Here is a 23,837-nt window from a genome sequence, read left to right on the forward strand (position 1 = left end):
GCTTCGCCCGCATATTTTTTCGTGCTCCGTTGTACGGGTTAGCTGTTTTTCTTATCGTTATTCTTGTTATACTCGGTCGAGGAAATCCTCCTCGAGTCCTTATCGTGTCGATAAATTAAAATCTAGAATGTACCCAACTTTTTATCGGAATAAAATCGCATTTAAATCGCAGCTCGATTTATTATTAATCTTAGACAATAATATCAGAAGTGATGATTGTTTAAAATTTTCGAGGTACAAGAATATGTAGGAGCTGAATGGGAAAAGAGAAAATTATTATTGCTCGTTTTTGTGTAACGAAAAAAGCTTTTGATAAACATGAAATTGAATAAAAAGTTCACACATACAAGATCCTAATTCCTAACAATGAATATTACTCATTTCGCACACTATTCGAATATAGTATTTAATAATTATTAGGGTGTATAATGAAAAACGTTCGTGTCAACGATGTGTATACAAACGATTGTGGTACAGATCAATTAACAATTACAGATAATACAAACTGCTTGTTAATCATACAAGAGAAAAAAAGGTCGGTGTTCTTTTTCATGCCACGATATTATATTACGTGAGCGTTTATACGTAATGCAAAATGGTATAATCCTCGTTTTTTGTCACGCTTCACATATGCGTCGCGATAAATAACGGAATCTGTATACTGTATGCAATAGATAATATACACGTAATAAAGTTATAATGATACCCTACGTCAGTCTCGATAACACAGTTTCGGGTTCACGGATAGGTACGTCATGGGATTCAATATTGTGCGCTTGAAACTATATAAAGGTTGCGTAGAAACAGCAGTAATGGTAGTCGATCAATCTAATCAACAATATAACAAGATTCTGAGAAAAAGATACTTCAGATTGGTACGTACATGTAATTGAAATCAGCGATTACACATCAATTCTATGAAACGAAAGTACGGATTAGAGACCGGACAATTTTTTTTTTTTTTTTTATTGGTACACAGTTTTCAAATTTCATCCAAGTCGGTGAGAATTACTCGAATCGTTATGCAGCGTCAGTTGCAGCAAGATTGCACCTAGTGATTGGAGATTCTTGGATTTTTTCAATTTACTTTTACTGTTTTTTTTTTTGGTTTTCTTTGATTTTTCGCTTTATAACTCGATATAGTTAGTAGAGGAAGTGATACAGAGTGGATAATTTATTGTTGCATGCTCGCGTTCGTCCGTCTTCATCACTTTCTCTTGAAACATGTCACAGCGTTGAAGTAACACCGCCAATAGACCCGACCCTTCGCCTGTCCACGACGCTGGAGATCCATCTGCAACTCGGTTACAGAAAAACAAACGCCGTTTATTGATTGCGAAAAATTTTGCGAACACGTTAGGATAATGAGAAATCGAGATGTCGACGCTGACACGCGTACAGGGGAAAAAAGTACCTCTTCGACAAAATGAGGGAGTTGCGCAGTTTTTTGTTAAGGCGACTGCAGAAATGCTCTGATTGTGAGTCGATAAATCGATAGTCCGATTTGCCAGGGAAAAAAAAAATTGTTGTTACGATGTAGTAAATGCAACGCTTGCTTATTTTTTTTTTTTTTTAGACTTGCAGGAATATAAGCGTGTGTTTGAAATTTTGAAACGTGTTGAAGTTCCGGATTTGATAAGTTCCGATAACGCATAATTCCGAATATTTGCTTAAGAAACAGCAAAGTTTTGAACGGTCGGAAAACCAACGGCTCGAGGTTCCGAAAATTAATATATATTCAGACAGCGTAGTTGACTCGACGAGTGGGTGTTGAAAAATGAGAAAAACCGAAAATCAGAATGACCCGGATTACGAACGCAAAAATATTGAAAATCCAAAACAAAAAAAAAAGCAAAGTGGCGAAATTTCATCCAGCCAAAAATTTACGAAACTGAAAATCTTGATTCATCCGGAATTTCGATATTTCCGATTTAAAAAATTTCTCATCTTCGCACTTTTGGAACTTTGACTTGTCGCAGATATGCCCTTTCGGAATTTTGTCTTAGCAAAAATTTGGGCCTCGAATTTCGGACAATGCGAAACGTCAAAGTTCGATTTCACTAGTCAAGTTTCGCCACCAAAAAAATCGTAATTTTTCTAATTCGAAAGTTTCAACCCCGCCTCTTCGTAGGAATAAATCTGGATAATTTCTATGGCAACCGAGGGTTGGCAGAAAAGCTTGCGTAAGCAAGGCGGCGTACAACTGGCCGCAAGTCCGAGAGCTTTCGAATCATGTTCCGGCGATGGATAGAAACAATCCGCATTGCAAGTACGCACATTTGCCGCGACGTAAGACGCCTGTTGTTGATTTGCGCGTGATCCGATACACCGAGAGAGAAAATAATATCGCAACTGTGTCGATTGGAAATACCTGTCAGAGACAGACGAACACAGTTCCGCTAATTACAATACGAGAGGGCATTTCTCCTTAGCCGTGACGATGACGTCACGCCGGCTGTCAGTACCAGACCGAATTTTTCTACACTCAAATACGCTTGTAATACACTCGAGAAATCTAGCCGACCGACGAAAGTCGCGTTAGCGAGGCGGGAAGTTTAGCGTTAAAGTCTATCGCGATGCACGTTTATTCGATTTAAACAGAGGATATTAAAATTCGGTGAAAATTTATACCCACCGTCTGTTCGTCCGCCGATACTGCAGGGACGATCTGCGAGCTTACCAGCTGCTGCTGGGGCGCCGATCTCGAGATCGATCTGCCGCTCGATCCTCCCGAGCCTTGCTCCTCCACCGCCTTCTGCAGCGCGACCATCAACCTGTCCAGCAGCAAAGCCGCCCTCTTCGGCACGACCACCTGCAACGAGACGAGACGTCGATAATTTTTACAACACCCTTTCACTCGAGGTGTCCAAAGGAATCACGAACGAGAAGCTTCTCGGACCTCCGAAAGGACCCAAGAATTTTTTCGATAAGAGAATCGATCCGCGATCGAAGATGGGACTTGAAAAGGGCTGTTGATGCCATTTTTTATATTTCATTTCTTTTAAAATATTGTTCATGCTTCCGACAAAATTGGCCTTGGCATCACGGATAAAGAAAAATATCGTCGATCTTACATTTTTTATGGTGAACATATACAGGCGGTACTTTTTTGGAGTTGATTGTACAACAATTGTCGCTAGATTTACAAATCCGATAACAAACGAGTTGCAAAATCGTTAGTAAGATATAACCGGAATTCATGCACATTTGACTCGAAAAAAGTGCCGTCCGTACGTTCATCACAACAGATGTAAAATCTACGCTGCGTTTTTTTCCGTGCAAATCGCACGCGTGCTTTTTGAAGAGAGTTTTTTGAGGGAAAGTAAAAATGACACTTACGGCCTTTTTCAAGTCTAATTTAGAATCGGTTCGTTGTTGTTGGAACGGTGTCTGATGTTTTAGCTTTGAGACTCGCCGATTGAGCAGCTTAAACTTCGCTTAATGAAATCAAACCTACGTCGCGATTACACGGATATAAATTCTTCATAATACACCTAGTTTGCGGAGGTGCAGGAATTATTCTGAGGGGTGTAAAACAAGCTACTTTAACAAGTAGCCTGCACGCGCCGCCGTAAATCAGAAACTTAGGTTTGCTGTAATGTACAATAAATTTGCACCAAGCTTCTCTGCAACTTCTGCCCGTAAGCCGACGGACGTAATTAATTCAGCAAATTATAAGAAAACTCGCTCGCGCCCACGGATTTATAATACGATGATTAAAACAGGAATCGAACCGAGCGATATTCTTCTGGGTGAAAATATAGGAACTTTGAGGGGAAAACGATCACTTTTATTTAGTTCTTTTCGTTTCATCATTTAACCTTCTCTAGTCGGCCGGGGACAGTAAGTGGATTCGATGAACTCGAGATCTTCAAGTTACGCAGTCTGTGATCCTCGCGTATGTCAAGCGGGAATCTCTGCAGTTGCCTCGAAATTATTTTTTGTGGGTAAATTGGAGAAGTTGAATGAATCACTTAAATCTGGGACGAGTGGATCTGATTTGCGGCGTATAAAGCAAGCCCTCCGAGTATAGGTACATGATCGTCGGATTTACCGAAATTGAATTTACCCAATTCGTTCCTCGCCGATGAGGTGGGAGGGGGTTGAGAGGAAGGGGGGTGTCACGAGTCGAACGACGATAGCAAAATAGATGTATACCTATTTGGGAGAAAAAAGAGAGAGGGGAGAGAAAATTGGCGGAACCGTCAAATTTTTATTACGTACTTGAGAATCTCGCGGTACAGATATAATTGCTGATATATTTATTTGTAAAGGGCCCCGTAGAATCCTTACGGAAAATGGCTCCCCGTCGAATTGGCTGGATTTTCAGTATGTTATATTACACATCCTCACGATCAAAAGTTCTCACGGACACAAGTCCGGAAAATCAGTAATTTACGAGATACAGGCTTCCAAAGAAAGGTGTACAGATTTTTTGATATCCGTGGATGTCGCGATTTTCACCAACTTGAAATCAAACAGATCAGTCAAAAAACTTCACGGTTGATTATCACGGATAGGCAGAAAGCTGCGATTGATTCCATCGACGCATCGATTCCATCCGTGAACTCGCCGGTTTACCGGAAGGAGCTGCAACGTCGGATTTCGCGTGAAGAACGAGACCCTCCGACTCTTTCGATAATCGACTTTTCCTGTTTTTCACGCCTGTGCGAAGACTCTCCGAATAGGCTGTGCAGTTTTCGAGTGATATATTTGATTTCAAGTCCCCCTTGAAGCTTCGTAATCCGTAAAAAGCTCGTAATTCATAAATATGAAAAAATCCACGCACCCTCGTCCGGAGAACGCATCTCGGAAACTAGTGATTTTTCTTACTTGCGTCGATGAGAACGTTTGATCGGTAGGATATGTGCTGTAATTAATATACTAAAAATGCAGCCAACTCGACCGTGAGCCAATTTCCATAAAGGTTCTGCGGGGTTCTTTGAAGGAAAACACAATTTTTAACGACTCGCGAAGCTCCGCGGGATAAGGCTCCTTTCTTCGCTTAAGAATAATTACAGCGATAACTTTCGGGGTCTTTAATAGCTCGGTGAATGAGAGAAAGAGCGAAGAAACGAAAAAGACGATCGCTATGTTTGTGCAAGAAAACGAAATGGCCGACCAGTTTTGCGTTTAATTCGGTGAACCGGCGGAACTGTTCGGGTTACCGAGGAGAGCTTTGATGAAAAGAATGTTAAATAATCAGTTTGCTCAGCATATCGTTCCCAGTTATAACAAACCCAGGCGCCATCTGCAGCGCTCGGTGGATGATGAGAAAAATTTAAATCTCAAAAAGTTTCCCATCCCCGAGTTGCCGCCGCGACGGCTAAATTATGCATCGCTCGCAATGAATGAATTTCAATAATTAGCCCGCCTCCACAAAGCTGAGAAACTCTTTCTAACCGCCCCGAAATCCTTACCGCGAAACAAATTTCTACCCAACTGATTCGCGGCCGGGATCCGAAGCCTCGAATCAACTTGATGGAAGCTTCGCGACGCGATTTAGGTCGGCGATAAAAATAACGAGGAACGCGAATCGCTCCTTTTGCCATCTGCGTCGGTTGAAGAGCGAGATCCCGGATAGGGCAACGGGCAGCGGGGGTATTAACGCCTATTTCCATTCTGATAATGAACACCTTTTCACCACCGCAAAACGTTTGCCGTGAATCAAGCATCCGGTCGTCGGGGAGATTGATTTTTAACACCATTGCGAAACGCGTATATTTTCATCGATTCCTCGTTGCGAAACTTTATAGTCGCTAATCGCTGATGAAATAAAATTCCGTGTCTGATGTTCTTCCTATGCAACGAGGACTTCTTTTAATTATTCGGAAACTTTAAAAACATTTGATTGTTTTTGTTTTTCGAGGAGAGGGGTTGGAACTCCGAATTTGAACAGTTCCGAAAGCGCCTAGTCCGAATTTTTTGGTGGTGACACTTGTTTTGGATTTAGAATATTTTTACGTTCGTAATCCCGGTCATTCTGATGTTCGGTTTTTCTGATTATTCACACCCACTCTGTGTGGGTATATTTTAACTTTTGGAATTTTACTCTATCGAAACTTGATTTGTCAGAATTTCTCGCTATCGGAAATTTACCCTACCGTAACTTGAATTTTCGGAATCTTGCGTTTCGGAACTTTGCGCCGGGTTTCGGACCATTCGAAACTTTGTCGTTTCGTAAAAGTTTGACTTCTTCGCTTCAAGTGTTGCCGGCAAAAAGTTCAGGATTATTCGCTTTCGGAACTTTTCAAATTCGGAACTTCAACCCCTCCCCGATTTCTTGACGCAGTCAGGAACGTAATTAAAATAAAAAAATATCCCGTTAAACAAATCGTTTTCATTTATTTAACGGGATATTTTATCATTATCCAGTCGTCGATTGTCCCGCTTTTTGCAAATCGGTTTCTATGCGCGCTGCGGTTGCCTGGGGGACAATGCTAATTAAAACAGAACCGAAATGTCCACAACTATCGTTGAAACATATGCGAATAATAATCAGTCTGCGATCCATTATTCCGATACATTAATGACAAGTCGACGCGGTGTGCTAAACAGCTCTAAAAATTATATGGTAATTATTCGTCAAAAACACACCGGGTGGCGAATTCTTAACCGGAAATCATTAACTGCGGTGGATAATCCTTTAGACATCACAGTTTCGCGGTTCAAAATTTCGGCCGTAGAAAATTCTGAAGAAATATGCAAAGATTGAAAATATATTCGAGATTTTAAATTCTCGAACGGTGAATCACGTTTTTTGATCGACTCTGCAAACACGGGAATAAATTAAATTATACCAGTGAAACTCGGTGTAACAGCTGAATGATTTCATTAGCAAGCGCCTGCCAATTTTGATTGATGAATAAAAAACGAGAAGAAACAGATAAAATGCTCGAAACTTCTAAAGATCGGACATTTAACTCAATAGAACGAAATTTCAAAGCCGATTTTGCTGAAAAAAAATGTACAGTGTAGGCCGGCTGAAAACAGCGAAAAGTAAACTCTGGAGAAAAAGAAAAACAGTAACGGGGAAAAAAGCTTTTGAAACAGGCGTACAAAAGCGCTCTGAATATTCAATTTTCTCCTCGAGCGATCGACGCGACTACCGCGATTCAATTAACGCCTCAAACTACTCGAAAAGAGGGAGCCTTGCAGCTTCTAGAAGTCGAGAACGACGAAGATCTAGATAAGCTCTGGAACACAATGGAATCTGGGTAGATAACGTAGCCCGTAGTCAGCAGTGGTGATGCATGCTACAATTCTATCTGAAAGTGCCCCTCGCGATCAGCTGTTTCAAGCTTGCTGGGCTATATTTTACGCAAATTGATTAAACGCCGCGCATCCAGAGGGTGGTCGTGCATTAGACCATGCAGGGTGTATAATTTCAACAAAAACGTGTCCGAATCAAAAGAATTGCCCAAACAGAATATACGCAAGCTCCGCAGACTGAAAGCGATCAAGTCTAATTCAATTTAGGGTCTTATGGGACGTATATTCTCAACCAAAAGTGAGTCTGGGTGAGAATATTGAATACTTTGCGATGAAATTGAAATCTGAAAAAATCAATCATAACCAAGACGACGACAAAATTCGTTTTAAGTAATAATAATAATACATACAAAAAATTGTTAATAAACTGTTAAAACAAAAATTCGTACGACAAATCTCCAGTGACATTTTTTTTATTACATATAAAATGAGTTCATTGATTTTTCTGAATTCCTACTATTGTTTTTTTTTTTTTTTTTTTGAAGTTACGACTACTTTTTGAAATACTCCGTTTTCCATAATTTTCTGACGCTCTATGTAGACATTTGACGAAAAGAGATCTAAAAGTTCAGGACTTTTGATCAATTTTTTATAATCGAAGAAATTCTCAAAAACGGATTTTTAAATATCGCCTAAAATTTATTAAACATTTTTTTTTCAAAGTTTCAGAAAAATCGATGAATTCATTCCATATGAAGGAAAGAAATTTCACTAGAGATTTGTTGCACAAATTTTTGTTTCAATATTTTATGAACAACTTTGCGGCATTGTTATTATTTGAAACGAATTTCATTGTCATCTTGGTCATAATTGAGTTTTTTTCAGATTTTCATCTCGTCGCAAAGTATTCAATATTCTCACCGAAACTCACTTGGTTGAGAATAAACGTCCCATAAGACGTCCCTTAAAGGGTGAAAGACAGTTCGGAACCATTATTTAAAGAAATTTAATTGAAATGATGAAATGATTAAAAAAATTTTATCAGTTTAATTTTTTTTTTTTTTTTTCCTCCATCAGGGTGAATTTCTTTCGATGAAATTAAACGGATGGTCAATTTCATTGCAGTTTTACTGAAATTTCTTGCACATTCTCAGGAACGTTGATCGGGTGAGGATAGTTGAAATAGTCGAATGCCTTACATTTTGTACCTCAGTTGCTTAACGCGCAAGGAAATTTGAGCCTTTCTCTTTTCCACCGTTGGGGGCAAAACTCGTCTAACAACGAAAAAGCCGAGGACCCCGAGAAGCAAAAAGAGGTGTCGAAAAGTCCGAGGCTCCGTGAGGCGGTGGGCGAATTAGACTTGTCCAATCTCCCGGAGGAAGCTTTCGAAGCGGAAACGTCACATTCGCATTCACACCCGGGCGTGTAAGACAGACCCTCGCACGTCTTTCGGACGATTACGGAAACGCCTAATGACGCACTCGCCGGCCAAAGGGACGCGTCATAAATTAGAAAGAGAACCCTTCACCCGAGACACTCTCATCAGCGGATGATTGTCCGGCCGCTCCGCAAGAAGACCCGAGGAATCGCCAATTCGGCCGACTTGCCGTCGTTTTGCACCTGCGGGCGGTTTGAGAGAAAGAGAGAAAAAAAACAAAACAAAAAAAAAAAAGGAATTCACTCCGAGCCCCTCGGGAGGGGGGGTAAATCGGTCCAATTTTGGCCCTCTGTGCAACTTTGGATACGAATTGCACCGCGCTTCGTGTATTCTGTGCCTGCTCTGCTGATCCTTGGGCAGAAATGTGCGAAATAAAACTTGAACACGGCTGTCCGGCTTATCGTCGTCGTCGCCGTAAAAAGCTCGCTAAAAGCGCGGCTTTCCGCTAAGTGACCATTCCGTAACCTTTAAGCCACTGTCGGTTCAATGCCAAGTCAATTTGCGATCTGTCTTTCCTAGCTGTCGCAGCTGATCGTGAGCTGTTCTATCGCCGCGTTTGCAGCTGCAAATTGGAGTTATTACAATTCAAGAATTATGCTAGTTTCAAATTTTTTATTATTATTCTAAATTACTTGTTGTAATTTCTAGTTCTCGTCTGGCGACCTCGATATTGCATCAAAACAGTCTCGCGATGGCTCATTTTATTCCTCATTCTTTCTGAATTCACTTTTTAACCCCTGAAATGCGGGAAATGTCTGAATGTCGGAACACGTGTCAAAAAACTGCATATTTTTTAACGATTTGCTAGGTATGAGTAGCTTTCTTGAATTCTGCTAGAAAAGTGCGATGTAGCGTCGAAATTCGAACCCTTTGCGTTCGTTTGTTTATGTAACCTTAGCCGGTCACACCTCTGTAAAATTGCATAACGGTCAGACTCACCCCAAAAGTGATATTTTGCTTCAAAAATGAGATCTAAAAATCTATCGAATAAAAGATCTAGGTACTATTTAAGGACCACATAAAAAACTCTCTCAGTTCTTCCGACCAAAATTGATTGTTTAAATATTGTAAAGCGTGACCGATTAGAATTAAATATGGGATGAAAAATGGTAATCGATTTTGCTCGGTCGGTAAGGGTGGGAGTACTACACGACCATAACCGGCCGGGTTCGAAACTTGGCTGCCAATGAAATCGTCTGAAGACAAACGCTTCGGTTTGCCAAAATTTAGCAAACTCCGCGAACTTTTCACCGATCGTGACGCCGCGTTTATCCGGCTCATAACGTAGCCCGGGATTTTCCGCAGGATGTGCTTTCTTCGACAGCCGACGATTCTCCTTGTCGATTCTATCGAATGAAAAGTACCGTTTCGCGTTTTCCTGCAATTTTTATTATTGGATAAATCTGCAGCCACCTGCGTCCCCGATTCTACGCATCGCTCCGTATAAAATCGCGGAGTGTATTTCAGCGCGCGGTGATTCAACGGCGTAACTAACGCAATAAACCCCGCACAGCATTAATGGCTTATACCGTCGGTAATACGTCGAGCTATATCTACTACCTCATAATATTGTTCCCCGGTATTATCAACCTGTAGGCAAGGGTGTATAATTGAGTCCCGGTAAAACGCCGTGTCTATCATATGCGAATTAGCGGACCTGAATAACTGCGCCCCGCGTAATTCACTTACATCCAACAACGTCGACTCGCTAATTTTCATGATTCTTCAACTCCCTGCGCGGTAAGCATGCCTCAAATCCCGAAGTGTAATCCTCGGCATGGTCTCGCTGTTCTTTTACAACTTTCTCTGGAAATCTATCCTTCTCTGTCTCAGATCGTTGATTCGTTTGATAAAATTTTGGAAGCAGAGAATATTTTTTTTTCTCAATAAAGTAATTCCCCTCGAAGCGATCCGTTCGTCATACGGTAACGAGATAATTTCTTCAAAATAGAAGTTGAAAATTTTCAGCGAAAATTGCACGGTATTTTACAAGGAACACGCGATTGATGAAATTGATAAAGTCTCATCGTCGTCGTTGCAATTTCCGATTCAATCGGGACAACGAGGGGTGTGAAATAATGCAGAGAGTCTAGAAATTCGAGATATTGTTATACCCGAGGCGAAGAAGACGACGGGTAAAGGATACAAATGAAGTCGAGTAATATCGCGGAGTGGAAACACGTACTTCATTGACGGTGAAGAGCCGGCGAGTCCTGCTGCAGGAAGCGGAGCATCCTTGACGCGAGACGGAGTCCGGGAGCCGGTGTGATGAATTTTCGTATTTCCGTTTCTCGATGCGCGAAACCCCGGCGATTTCGCAGAATCGCGCCTGCGGTATAAATCATTTGAATGCGGGCTGGAACGAGCCGCTAAACGTTAGCGGCGCCCCGAATAAGAGCGGCGCGACTGACGAGCCGTGTAACAGGTGATAAACGACCCCAACACCGCCCTGCTGTATGCAGGCCAGCGGAAGATGCTTGGGGGTGAAATCGCTTCGAGCTGACGGTGGGAAAGAAATTCTTGAATCAGCAAAATACATTTTGTCGGAGTCCGTTCGCTTGAATCGCTAGAAAATTTTAAAATTCACAATATTGCAAGGAACTCGCGCCGTGTTATCTTGAATAAATTGATAGCTAGCATGGTCGTTCAAAGGCGTGATTCAATTCTGAATTAAGTCGTCGCAAGTATCTCGTTCGGCAAAAGTATTTTGTTGAATTTAGTAATTACCGTCTTCGCCGCGTTTAACTGTAACATTTAATTAAATCGTAATATCACTTGACTCAAATAATCGTTTCCATTCGTGAGGACTTTGGAATTCGCGAGGGGTTGGATCATTGATAGAAAAAAAGAAAAAAAAAGAATTCTCATTCTCGTCATTTGGAGAACTTGCCCCGTTGGATAAATACAAGGTTGTGAATTTTCTCTCGCAAATGTAGCTTTTCTCACTGACAATGAGACACGCGAGCTTGCGAGAAGTAACGAAGCGTTGAATTTCAGCGCGCAAGTAGTAATTTCAAGCAATGCAGCAGAAATCTGCAGGTGCTGATTTAGAGCCCGATTGAATCGATCAACGCGCATATATCTGCGAATACGCTATACATGTAGATACTTTATACGTCTTGGGGCGTCAGAATAGAATTCTCCCGGCTGTTTTATATGCAATCTGCGAGATGAGAGGTGGAGCAGTTCCTTTTGCAGAAATGAGAGAACGCGAGGAGAGAAAGAGAAAGGAAACGACGCCGCGAGATAAGGGTCGTTATGTCACGAAGACTTCGTCTTTCCTCATTTTACACCGAGGAGAAATTGTTTTTTCGAGATAAATTAATACCCATACATATATGCGTGTATGTGTGTGTGTGTGTACATATATATGCAGTTGGAATATCCGATAACGCGAAATTACTTTGCAGAGAGTGAAGCTATCGGTTTCAACATGATTTAACGCCTCTGATACTATACTTCTCTCCGTCATTGGGGAATCGAAATTAAAGAATCTCCATTTCTATCCTTTGCATAAGTTTTCTCAACTCGTCGCTGACTTATTTTTTCTACTTCTCACGTTCATGCAACTGCCGGACAATCTATCGGCGGAGAAAACTAGAGCGACGTATTATTAATTGAAATTACGCGATTCTGCAGCTTTGAAATTAGTTCCGTATTAAGAGAACACGGTTTCCGTTCAATCGATATTCGCCTCGATTGATAAGGGGCGATATTACTTTGCGTACACGAAATCAAGGGTCAGTTTTTCCAATTTATCAAGAAACATGAATTGATGTTTTTCAATTCTGTCTTTCATACATGTTGATATAAATCTTGAAGTACAAGAAAATTTCCCTTCTTAATTATTGTAAAACAAAATGCCGACGGAGTGGTCGATAAAATGAAACGATGTTTTTCAATTTTCAACCCGTCAACCTTAAATTTCGACTCTAGCTTTGTAATGATATTTTCTAGTACAGTATTTAGGATTTGTTCGATTGATTGTGAAATTTACCGATTTCATGCCCCTTTCTTTCCTTAAGTCAATAAAAAAAAAACATTTTGTAAAATTTAATATCTTTATAAAATCCTACGCACTTTACTGGAAAATGTCATTCCAAAGCTAGAGTTAAAATTAACTCAACTCCCCAACTCAATTGAAACCTTATTCTCGCTTTTGATTCAACGACGTTCCTCCTTAAAATTTTGCTCATTTATGCAGAATCCTTACCGAATATATTATCACAACCTTGACAAACGACGAGATATCCATTCGACAGTCCGGCTCGCTGCGCGATTCGTTTAACTGTAATTATTAATTATACAGCAAAGTCAATTCAGCCTCTTAATTGCTGTAAGGATACCCTTTGATGTTTGACTTTCGGGAGAACGATTCAAGAGATTCCATGCAGAACGCGCGAATCGAACAGCTTTCAAATGCTATAAAGCTGCAGATTGAACCTGAGTGAGAATTTATTTCTCAAACGAATCCTTATCTGCAATTTTTTATCCTCGGAGCGTGGGAATCGGCCCCGTTTACTCCTCGACTCCACGCGATCAGCTCGCTCCGACAACGCGCGTATAATTGAGTCCCGTCCAATTGAGATTCGCTCCGGGTCGAAGTCAAGGGTTGCTTTCTAATTAGCAGCCAACCCGCGCCTCGCATTCGGCCGAGCTGTTCTGCGCTTATTACCATGGAAAGTGATTAACCATAGCTTGCCATCTGCACTGCAGACTGCGAAAAGATCCAGACCTGCCAAAAACCCTTCTCGACGCACCCGCGAATTTGCCAAGTGACGAATTTCTTCGCATTTCAGTGAAATGTTTTCTCGCACGTTGCGGTGCATTCGAATTTCAAGGAGCCCGAGATCAAGAAGTGCGGATATCGCATCGTCTGTCATTCTGTATTTACGAACACATTTACCGTACAAAAGAGTTGTCAATTTACAAATTCGGTGTAGCGACTTGAATTACCATGTATTTGTTTCAAATTTGTAATAAAAATTCTTGCTTTTATTAAAATTTATAAGGATTGCACAAAAAAAAAGTAATTTGAATTTCAAGAATTTTTTAGTAAATTTATTGTATTTGTAAATCGATATGGTGAATCCCGAATAAAACTTCCAATACTCTGGAGGAAGTTTTATGAACTTTATTTACGCAAGCGAGTCGATTTTCATCAATTTTACAAGCCTCAAGTATACGAATTTGACAAACTTATACATTAATCGAATTAAATCTAGTTTAAAAACGTCCCTGTTATTTGAGAAAAAAATTCAAAACCAGTGAATTTCAATCCATAAATACCTTCTTGTATAATCAAGGTCAAAAAATCAATCGCATCATTGAAACATTTTTCATACAAAAAAATTATCAAGTTTGTCCGATTATGGTGAAAAATATCTCGTTTCATCGGAGAATTAATATTGTACAAATCATCCGAATAAAATGTTCTTTTAATATAAATTCAGCGAACAAAAATTCATTTCACAATGCTTACGACTACTTTCTTTCATACAGATGTAAATAAATTCAATAGCTTGACTACGGCTGCTGTTCAAACCTAATTTGTTTCGCGAAATTTTTGTTTCAACACTTTTTTCACCTAACGCGCCGGGCCTGAAATTCTATTACAACCGCGGGAAAGTGAGTCTAAAAGTTTTACACGCGAGTATAAAAATAAATATGCTTAAAAAAAAATTAGTGGATATGCGGTGAATGTAACAGAGAAATCGGATCTCGAGATGAAGAAGCTTACCCGCGTCTTTGTTATTCAAAGCCTCGGCAAGCCGGCGCTAAAAGAGTGGTTTTGACGAGGATGCGAATGTCAAATTTTGCGTGGATGAACACGGGCGTGTCTCGCGTTTTGCGGTTCGGAATTTCGCTTCGGAAAAGCCTGTCCTCGACATTCCCCAACACAAAGCACTTTCACGTAGGAGATTCGAGGCGAGGTACGTACGCGTAAAATCCCGCTGCACGGTTAGATATTCCGCGGATTTTCTTATTTTCGAATAATTTAACTCTATTCTTTGCCGTATCTTTCGAAAACAGTAACAAAAACGCGCGAAATTCACTGAGAAATAAGGATAAAGGAAGGTAAACAGCCCCTAAAAAGAGGAAAAAAAATCAAAAAAATTTGGTATGAATTCGCACAAAGTTGGAGTATGTATCTACCACCATTTTCGATTTCGCTACAATAGAGTGAAACGAAACGCTGCTAAATCATACCTCTCGCACAGCAAAGAATGTTGTCACAATCACACCGCGCGTGTTTTCCTTTTCCTTTTCACATTCTTATTTTTATTTTTATTTTTATTCCCCTCGACGGACGAGCAACGGAAGAAGAAACGCGCCTAGCCCACTCGAGTATAAAGTTCAGCTACAAAATTTCCTTCTCGGTTCTTTCCCGTTTTCCTCCTCCTCCGCCTCCTTTTCCTAACAACAATAAGTTTACGATTCTCCCGTATGCGATCTGCAGCCTCGCATTCTTCCCTCTGACGGATGGACGATCCCCTGTTTCCTTCTTCTTCTTCTTCTTCTTCTTCTTTTTTGCTTCTATGCCTTTTATCGATTTATATTATTCGCTTTATGCCTGCGAGATGTGGGAGGGACTTTTTTTGTCAAACTTCGAGAGGAAGACAACCGAAAAAGGAAAAAGCGAAATCAACGAGCAATTCTTCTCATATTTCGCTCGCGTTGTGAAACGGAATTCAAGCTGCTCTTTCGATTGACAAGTGGGCGAAAAACGATTTTGAAATCGACGCACAATTTTCCGCGATACCTGTTAATTTTTACACAATCGTAATAATTCATATTCTCATATTCTTCACTGTGCGTAATTCGTTATTAAACTAATTCCACAACGGATCGGAAGAAATTTAATTTTCGGTCGATTTAAGACATGTTTAATCAGTTGTACGATATAAATTACGTCTTTCTTTTTCTTTTTTCATTGCTTTTTTTTTATCAAGGGAACGCGGCGTAACGAGCCTTTTGTCAATTATATCATAATAAAGACAATTAATTCGGACCTTCGTACATCCTCTAATTAGCCAATTTCTCAAATCAACTCCTTCTCTCTCTTCCAAAGCCGCAAATAATATCGATCAGAGACACTGAAATTCGAGAAAGAAAAACCCTACCTGCAAAGAGTAAAGGATACATAAGTTTTCGTATTTATCTTTGCAAAATTATTTCAATACGCAACGAGAGCTCGTTTTCCAGCTTATTAATTTCCAATAAAGAGTTGTCTTGTTATCGTGAAATAAATACGCGGGTGAGTAAAAGTTGAAATTAATTATCAGCCGATCGAAGCGCGAAAAGGGAAGAAGAAATTTCGAAGGGCGCAAATATACACACCTACGTAATATTATATAATCGAAAAAAATTTCCGGCATCTTCGAAACACGAGCGGCAATCAGCGGCCTATATTGCTAAAAAAAAGTATGTGTATATAGATACATATATATGTGTATATATATATGTAAAACATCGAGAGCGAGCTGATGTCTTTTTCCGCAGCGAGATATTGGGAAAAAAAAATTTCAATTTTATTCGGCTTAATGCACGAGCGACGGAATGTCTTTCGTTTCCCTCCCACCCCAAAATAATTCGCTCGCCTTTTACTTCTTTCCATTATTTTTTCGTCTTATCTCACGAATTGCCAGAGCGATTTTCCGCACGGTGGCGATTAAGGCGATCACCGACGAATTCGACAAGATCCCCAAAAATTCGTGACTGTTTGTCAAATTAGATAATATTTTAGAACCACGCGTCTATCGTCGATTCGTTTGTTATATGCGTAGAATGATGGATCGATCGGTAAAAGATAATCGATTCGATCGAAAATGTTTTATTTTTGGTCGTTCGTACGGCGTTTCTCGGCGCAGATCGGATATAGACTCGCGAGAACGAAACTTACGGACGCGCTTTGCGAAAATTCACCACGCTCAACTCGGCCACCTGTTACCGGGTCACGAAAACTGGAAGCAGCTTTTGTCCGTGCCGAAACGAGAACATCGAAGGCATAAACAACGTCTCTGCGAATACAATTACTTCGCATGTATAATCGCGGTTCGTTCCGCGACAGCTGGATTGATTAATTAGGAGAGTTTTCGGAAGAGGCGGCCATTATTCACAACGAATCGCTCGTGCGAACACATGATTATTGTTCGGAGTGTAAGGATCTGCCGAATCACACGTCCCGTTTTTCGCCCCGGTCATATATCGACCGAATTTCATCTCGGATGCGAACTTGAGGATCGCTTCGGTAGAAAAATGATTTGTCATTCGATTTTTGACTCGTCAGAATTTTTCAGTACCATATACGCGAACTTGATGTTAAATCCGATCGTATTACGAACAACGCGAAACCTGATCAAATGTCGGTTGTGTGTTCTCCGGATTCTGTTACGTGAGAGAAATTGCCGGCAGGTTCCTAATTTTACTCCTTAATTACCACGAAATTAGTTCAACCTGCCAGGCTTAAATGTGTATATCAGGGCTTTCTGTTATTTTGGTTATTTTGGAATTTTTCGATTGCTCCCGAAAAATCTGTGCGTAGTATATGAGGAAAAAAAAAAATCCTTTGCATATACAAAAATTTTCAGTCAATATTAAGATGTGCTGGAAAGCGATTGAAATTTTAAATATAAAATACCTACGTTGAAATTTTTCATGTTTTTGATTTTTTTCTTTTTTCATTATAAACTTAAATGACCCGAAAAAATCATTTCGATGCTTGGAAACAATGTTTATACTTCCAACTTGACGCGATAACAGAAATCATTTTTATAGTTTAATTGTTAAATAAATAAACAATTAAAAAACATTGAAAATTTCAAAATATTATCCGAAAATTCTTATATTTACAGGGGATTTCTTTTTCTTCTATAATATGAACATATTCTTGCAGTACAGTTGAAAATATTTCAAACTGATTGAAAAAAAAATAATTTACAATTTTCTACCGTCGCATCCTCTCAAAAGTTTGTATAGGTTAAAAGAAAGATTCTGTCAAAAGATGAGGGTTTTACGTTATGTGGAAGATCGCGGTGACTTGATTTTTCATTTTCTGTTTCACGCTTATTTCAATTCGTGAAGAAACACGTTGTAGCACTTCAATTATCATCTCTTTCCTGACATTTACATTCAACCGAAAGATTAAGATCCATAACACAACGATATATCAACCGGGAATCTTATTTTCCTAAATCAAAAGTTCATATCAAATTACAACTATTCTATGAGATTGAATTAATGATGAAAAATCGTCAGATAAACTTCTCAACATCAACTGGAGACTTGACATTGCAAGTCTGGGTCTTCTTTGTGACGTAAATTGATATTGTGATTGATGTAATCGATAAAAAACGTTTATTCACCACACATCTTGAATTGAAAGAAATGTAAAAAAGCGAAAATTCAACGGAGCGCGATTTTCCACTAAACGTAAAACGCTCATCTTTTCACAGAATCTTCCTTTCAAGCTAAAGAATTTTTTATGGGGTACCACGATGAAAAATAGCCAATAATATTTTTCCGACGAACTCTAACACACTGTACACGTAATAAGGTATCATCAAGACCACCGACAAGAGTAAAAAATAAATAAAAAATTCAAGACGCTCAGAAAAACTTACAGTCAAGTTTCGCAATTTAAAAATGATAGTAAAATTTTGTTTCGCAACAAATTTAACGGAAAAACCGTCCGACTTACCGGATACTCGTCGTACTTCGCCGCCGGATAATCGGGATAGTCGAAGGCCGCAGGTCCACTTCCGGCGGCGCTTCTTTTGGCCATCGCGTGTCCGCTGGCAGTCGCCACGGCCAGACTCACCAGCAACACGGGGATCAACGACACCCCCATTATCTTATATCCCCTCGTTTCTCACTGTTTATTCACGAACTTGTTCTCTACGGCCACGGTTGTACGATTGGTTTAAGCGGCGAGTTAACCTTTTTGCGTGCGCGAGTGTGTATTTTTTATTTATTCCAAAAACTTTTTCTTTTTACTGACGGAGTCTGGATTCGGGAAAATCTTATCAGAGCTGGGCTCGGAAGAGAACGGTAAAAGACAGAGAGTAAACAATTATTGGGAACGAAATTCGGGATCTCCAATTGTGCGGAAAAGGTAAACGCAAAAAAAAAAAAAAAAATATGGGACTCTAGTTTGTTCGAATAAATTTTTCGTAATTTTTTCGATCGAAACGAAACCTCAACGAAGTCTCAAACCTCTTTGCTTATTTCCGATTGTATCGATGACGAATTTAGACGGCGTTTAATTTTATCATGTATATGTAAAGCAAAATCTTCCAGTAACAGTAATTTTGAATAGCTTCTTCTTGATAGTTTATCTTTAATGTTTTTATTATTCCGATTAGACTCTTGATTCTTTGCCGGGTCAAATATTACGATCTCAACTCTCCTCCTCCGCTGTATTCTAGGTCCGAGCTTTTATTCTGCACATTTATTTAATTCGCAAACGTTGATATGCTGCGTTCCGTCCTTTCTTCCCTTTCTCTCTCTCTCTCTCTCTCTCCTTCCGACGATGATGTGCAACGTGTATATTATTGTTATCAGTACTATTATCTACAAGGTGCGAAAACCGGTTTCGTCGAAATTGTAGCCTTCTTCTTATTTCCAACTCCTTCTCTTTCTCGTCTCTCGTCTCTCGTTTGATCGATTGCAAATGAAACTTTTCTAATATCGCAGTTAATTATCGATCCTTCCGATCCTTGAGTAAACCCCCGGCGTCGATATTAACTCAGAGCTTTATTCCGATTGTTGACGTCCTTTGGGAGAAGAGCTTGAGGGTGCAATGCGAAACGTGGGGGCTGCTGCACGCTCCTATATACCGACAAACCACCACCACGCGGCTCGGCCCGACGCAGGCGCGAATTTCGACTATTCGCGCTTTAACCGCCCGCCCCGCTCGCACCGCAGAAACGGAACGAGCTGGCAAAACAAGCGGCAGAACATTGGGTGCAGGAAATCGCGATGAGACGAGGGGGACGGTTCGGCAATTATATACATATACGTTTTTTTCCTTTCTTTCAAAATCGCGAGAAAAATGCGGGTCTGTAAAATTGAGAATGAGGGAAAATAAAAGGAACCGTGTTCAAAGAGCGAAGAAACGAGAAAATATTAGCATCACTTTTTCCGACATTTCTTCTTTTACTTTATTTTGCCGGGAATCCTTGCCGTCTTCCCGGCAACGACGATTCGATTCGACCCTGTGCCACATCATGACTTTTGCAGGCACACTTGGGACGCAGCCTGCATAACAGTCGAGTTAACCGGCTCTTTCAGAGCGTTAATGTCCCGGCATTAACTGGTACCGCTGAGTGAAATTTCCAACGTCGAGAAGCGAGAAAAGCGGGGTCGAAAATACGTTTACAAGTTAACGTGCTAGTCCAACAGCAGTCGGAGTAAAGGATTATACGCCCCTGCTCTTTACACTGTTATACTCGTATATACATATCGTCACGCGGCGTTGTTCGAATCTCATCAGACTTGACGCGCATGATCTCCGTATTTCTCTTCTTATCCTTTGGTTGTTTGAAAACTGGTTTTCAAAAACCAGAAACGTGTCCAAGCATGAAAATTCCCATTTACGCTTAAGGCGAAGCTCGAGGACCTTTCGTTACTTCTCTTATAGTTCATCTCTTCCGATCATTTGATGATTATTCTGTTCGCGAAGATGTGTGTTGACCCCTATACTTTAAAATGGAAATATATACTCGAAATGCTTTTATTTTAGCGAAGAAATACTCTTTCGACGATATTCAGATGTTTTGGAAATGTTTTGGAAATTGAGTTTTCTTTTTTCACTTTATAATTTGTGTTTCTCTCGTAGTGTGAGAATAATTCTAAAAAAATTTATAGCGGCAATGGATTTGTCAGGAAATTTTACCCCTATATTATACACTTGACGATTATTTAATGTGCAGCATATCTCGAGATAATTGTAAAAAACAAAAATCGAGATTGCGGACTATAAGTGTACAAAAAAAAAAAAAAAACGAACGGGTTAATTCAATTCCATTAATAATGCAGATGACTGATAAAATAGTGGTTTGAACCGATATTGGCAAATTGTATTGTGCAATGTTTGTTTCACCGCACACTCAAATTTCATTAATCTTTAAAAAAAAAAATTTTCATTCGTTTAGATCAAATGGAATACCGCATGTATATCATATTTATCAGGGTGTGGCCTGCAGGATGCATTTGCCAGATGAGAACCGAGCTGCTTATTATTCGATACCTGTAATTGCGACGTGGGGTGTGTTTATCACGGCGTTGGGCGAAGTGATTAGCGAGTTGGGAAATGGGTGAGAGCAACAGCGGCAAAGTTGAGAGACCGCTAATGAGACTTTGGCGAGAATTGGCCAAGCCAAGGCGGTCTGTTTATCACGGGGAGAATCGAGTTGGAGAGCGACGCGGAGATCTCGCGAATTGCTGTTGCAGGCTCGAAACACGGAGACTCTGACTCCATAGTAAATTAAGCAGTTCATTAATCTCTATCGGGGAGTATGCGAATAATTCGCCAACGAAAATTTGTCGTTTAGTAGTTTTAGATTACATTCAAAGCAGCGATGTCGTCGTAAATTTCCGAAGTGAAGTTCGTCGGAGAAATTAGATTGCTCCTAAAACAAAGGTCTCAATTACCGTTATTGTATCAAGTTCGGTTAATCAAATTCATCGCGTGTCACTTACAATTAGCAAAGATGGAAAAAATATGATGCTCTCTAATTGTGTATCTTTATTGAAAAAAATAAAATAACGAGGTTGAGTTACTAACTTCATCTTCGTGTTATTGTACGGATTTATGATGCCGGAACAAAGTTACGAAGATTGGACTCCCTTACTCCAGTCTCCATGGGTCGAAAACTCGCGGTTTCGTTGCGCAAAAAAAAAAAAAAAATAATAAAACGATGAAATAAAAAGATAAACAGAGAAAAAAAATTAACAAAGTAACGGAAAACTCAGCTCGAGCAGAACGAAACCACGGAACGACAAATACTCAATCTTGGGACCTGGAAAGAAAAAACAGCGCGTCGTTTCGCGGCATACGTCGAATATTGCAATAGGAATAAAATTGCACCGTTGAATCGTCGCCCGAATCGATTCAATCATCCACCGATCGAACAACTGCGCTCCGACAGCTGCCGTCCCTCGGGAGCGATTCGATTACGTCCGTCAAAATCAGCTCGGCTCCTCGCTCTCGCTGTCGGAATCGTCTTATTCGCGTTCTCCCGCGGATCCTGCGGCGAGTCCTGAAGGACCCTTCTGACCTCGGGTCGTAGAGCCGACCAACGAGGGCGTCGAGCGATCCGGTACCGCGTTGCAATTGTTTTGCGAAAGGTAATTTGGCGAGGTGACGGAGAAGCGTATTCGTCGAGGGAACAACGGCGCACGTCACGTAGAAACGTCGTCGCGTCGCTGGAGGAATGCATTCGACGTTAATTACAGTCAGTTCGGAAGCACGTCTCGTTGCGAAATGAAACTTTTAATTTAGCTTGCCTGAAATTTTCTGACGCATGGGCCGCTGCCCGGGACCGGGTTTCCGAAATTTACGAAGATATTGCGGAGGTGCCGCATAAATCAGTTGTCCGTCCCTTCCCTTTTCTCACGTTGACACGCGCTAATTTCAGCGCGAAGGATATACTCCAGGATTGATTTCTCTCGCGTGAAAAACGGGGAAAGCAATTAGCCGCAAGTTTAATTGCTCTGTATAACAATCGGTGATGAATAATTATCCCCCGTCTACGCGTCTGTCAAACCGGAGAACGTCGCTCTGCATTCTTCGGCTTCTAGAATTTGGTTCCGGGTAGTTATTAGTTTGGAGTTTATTAGCAATAAATGGTAATGGAATAATGGAATAGTAGGGGAATATAATGGGTGAATTATGAGGTATAATAAACGGTTCCCTGACTGAGAAAGAAAAGCTTCTTACAACTATACGATCTCGCCACGACGCGTCGTAATTATCGCATAAATTTCTCACCACATTTGTGCGTAATTTTTTTTTTTTTCTCTTTCTTTTTATTCCCGATACCAATTCATTCGGTTTCGTTGTTTTAATTTTCGGCTGCATTCTTTTTTTATAGCCTCCACGTCATTACACCCTGCGTATACAATTGAATAACCAACTCAGCGGTTGGTGCATTGCTCCCACATATCCGCAATAATTGTGCTCAATTCCCGTCTCCTGCGGTGATCAGGTGATAAAAAAAAAAGTTATCTTCTATCATCGATTAGATGTGGTTTTATTACCCTCCACGTATAACGGGGGCAATTATAATTATTAACGAAGCATTGTCAGGACCACCGACGAAATGGGAAATGAAAATTTTCCCCAATGCTAATTACCGCATTGAGAAAAGACTTTATTTACCGTTAACAAACGTATATTTTTATACGACGAAATAAATGTTTCGTTATTATTATCGAGTTTTGCTTGAGCCAAATACGATTTGTAAACTATCGAAAAATTTCTGTTGATCATTACTTGGCTCAACTAAAATCTGATAATAGTTAGAAAACATTTACTTCGTCTTATCCAAATACACGATTGTTAGCAGCGAGTAAATTCTTTTCTCGGTGACGCGATCCAGGCAAAAAGTCGCGAATCCCCGATGCAGCGGCTTCCTCGTACCTGTAACTGCACTCTCGTTACCGCGTGCGAATTCAAGTCCTGCGGATTCCCCGCAGAATCGAACTCAGCAGGTGGTTGAGTGCGAACATTGGAAGCCTTTAACGCCCGGGCGTCAGGAGGGTGAACCAGTTCGGTAAGGTGGGCAGGTCGACGCAGACGGAGCCGCTTATCGCGGGTGACGCGGCGGTATCCTGGTAACGGAAACCGAGAACAAACCAATCTCACTTACTCATAAGCGTTCTTACAACACACAGCCACGCGCGGTACGCGCTTATTTTTCCTCTTCATTTCTGATTGATTTCCAGTGTAACCAGCTGCGGGCCACAGCGATATTCTTTATCCACCTCCACCCGTCCCATTCTTTACTCAATCTCCGACGATATATCGCCCGACTTTCCTTTCGTTTCGATTATATTCGTTTTCTTACCGTATTCGTCAAATATTCGCTGCGGGGCAAGGTTGTGTTGGAAGCTGTCCAAAAGAGAAAAAAAAAAAAAAATTGTAAAAAAGGGGGGAAGGAAAGGAAATGAAACGAGATACTGA

General features: G+C 40.5%; 1 protein-coding gene across 1 annotated transcript; it reads right to left on the reverse strand.

The window, feature by feature from the left end:
* Positions 1–380: 380 nt before the first annotated feature.
* LOC107221136 lies at positions 381–19,441 on the reverse strand. Its single transcript, XM_015660035.2, has 3 exons — positions 18,351–19,441; positions 2,636–2,812; positions 381–1,294 (listed from the first exon to the last, which is right to left on the reverse strand). The coding sequence occupies exons 1-3, from the start codon at positions 18,498–18,500 to the stop codon at positions 1,208–1,210; spliced, it is 414 nt and encodes a 137-aa protein (XP_015515521.1). The 5' UTR covers positions 18,501–19,441; the 3' UTR covers positions 381–1,207.
* Between the last annotated feature and the right edge of the window lie 4,396 nt (positions 19,442–23,837).

This window comes from Neodiprion lecontei, chromosome 4, assembly GCF_021901455.1.
Source record: "Neodiprion lecontei isolate iyNeoLeco1 chromosome 4, iyNeoLeco1.1, whole genome shotgun sequence".
Lineage (NCBI taxonomy): Eukaryota > Metazoa > Arthropoda > Insecta > Hymenoptera > Diprionidae > Neodiprion > Neodiprion lecontei.

Bases quoted from the DNA above. Each gene is read 5' to 3' on its own strand.
- LOC107221136 (XM_015660035.2), bottom strand. From the start codon at position 18,500: ATGGGGGTGTCGTTGATCCCCGTGTTGCTGGTGAGTCTGGCCGTGGCG. The intron at 2,813-18,350 runs GTAAGTCGGACG...GTCTCGTTGCAG, and splicing joins CGAAGTACGACGAGTATCCG to GTGGTCGTGCCGAAGAGGGC. The intron at 1,295-2,635 runs GTGGGTATAAAT...ACCGAGTTGCAG, and splicing joins TATCGGCGGACGAACAGACG to ATGGATCTCCAGCGTCGTGG.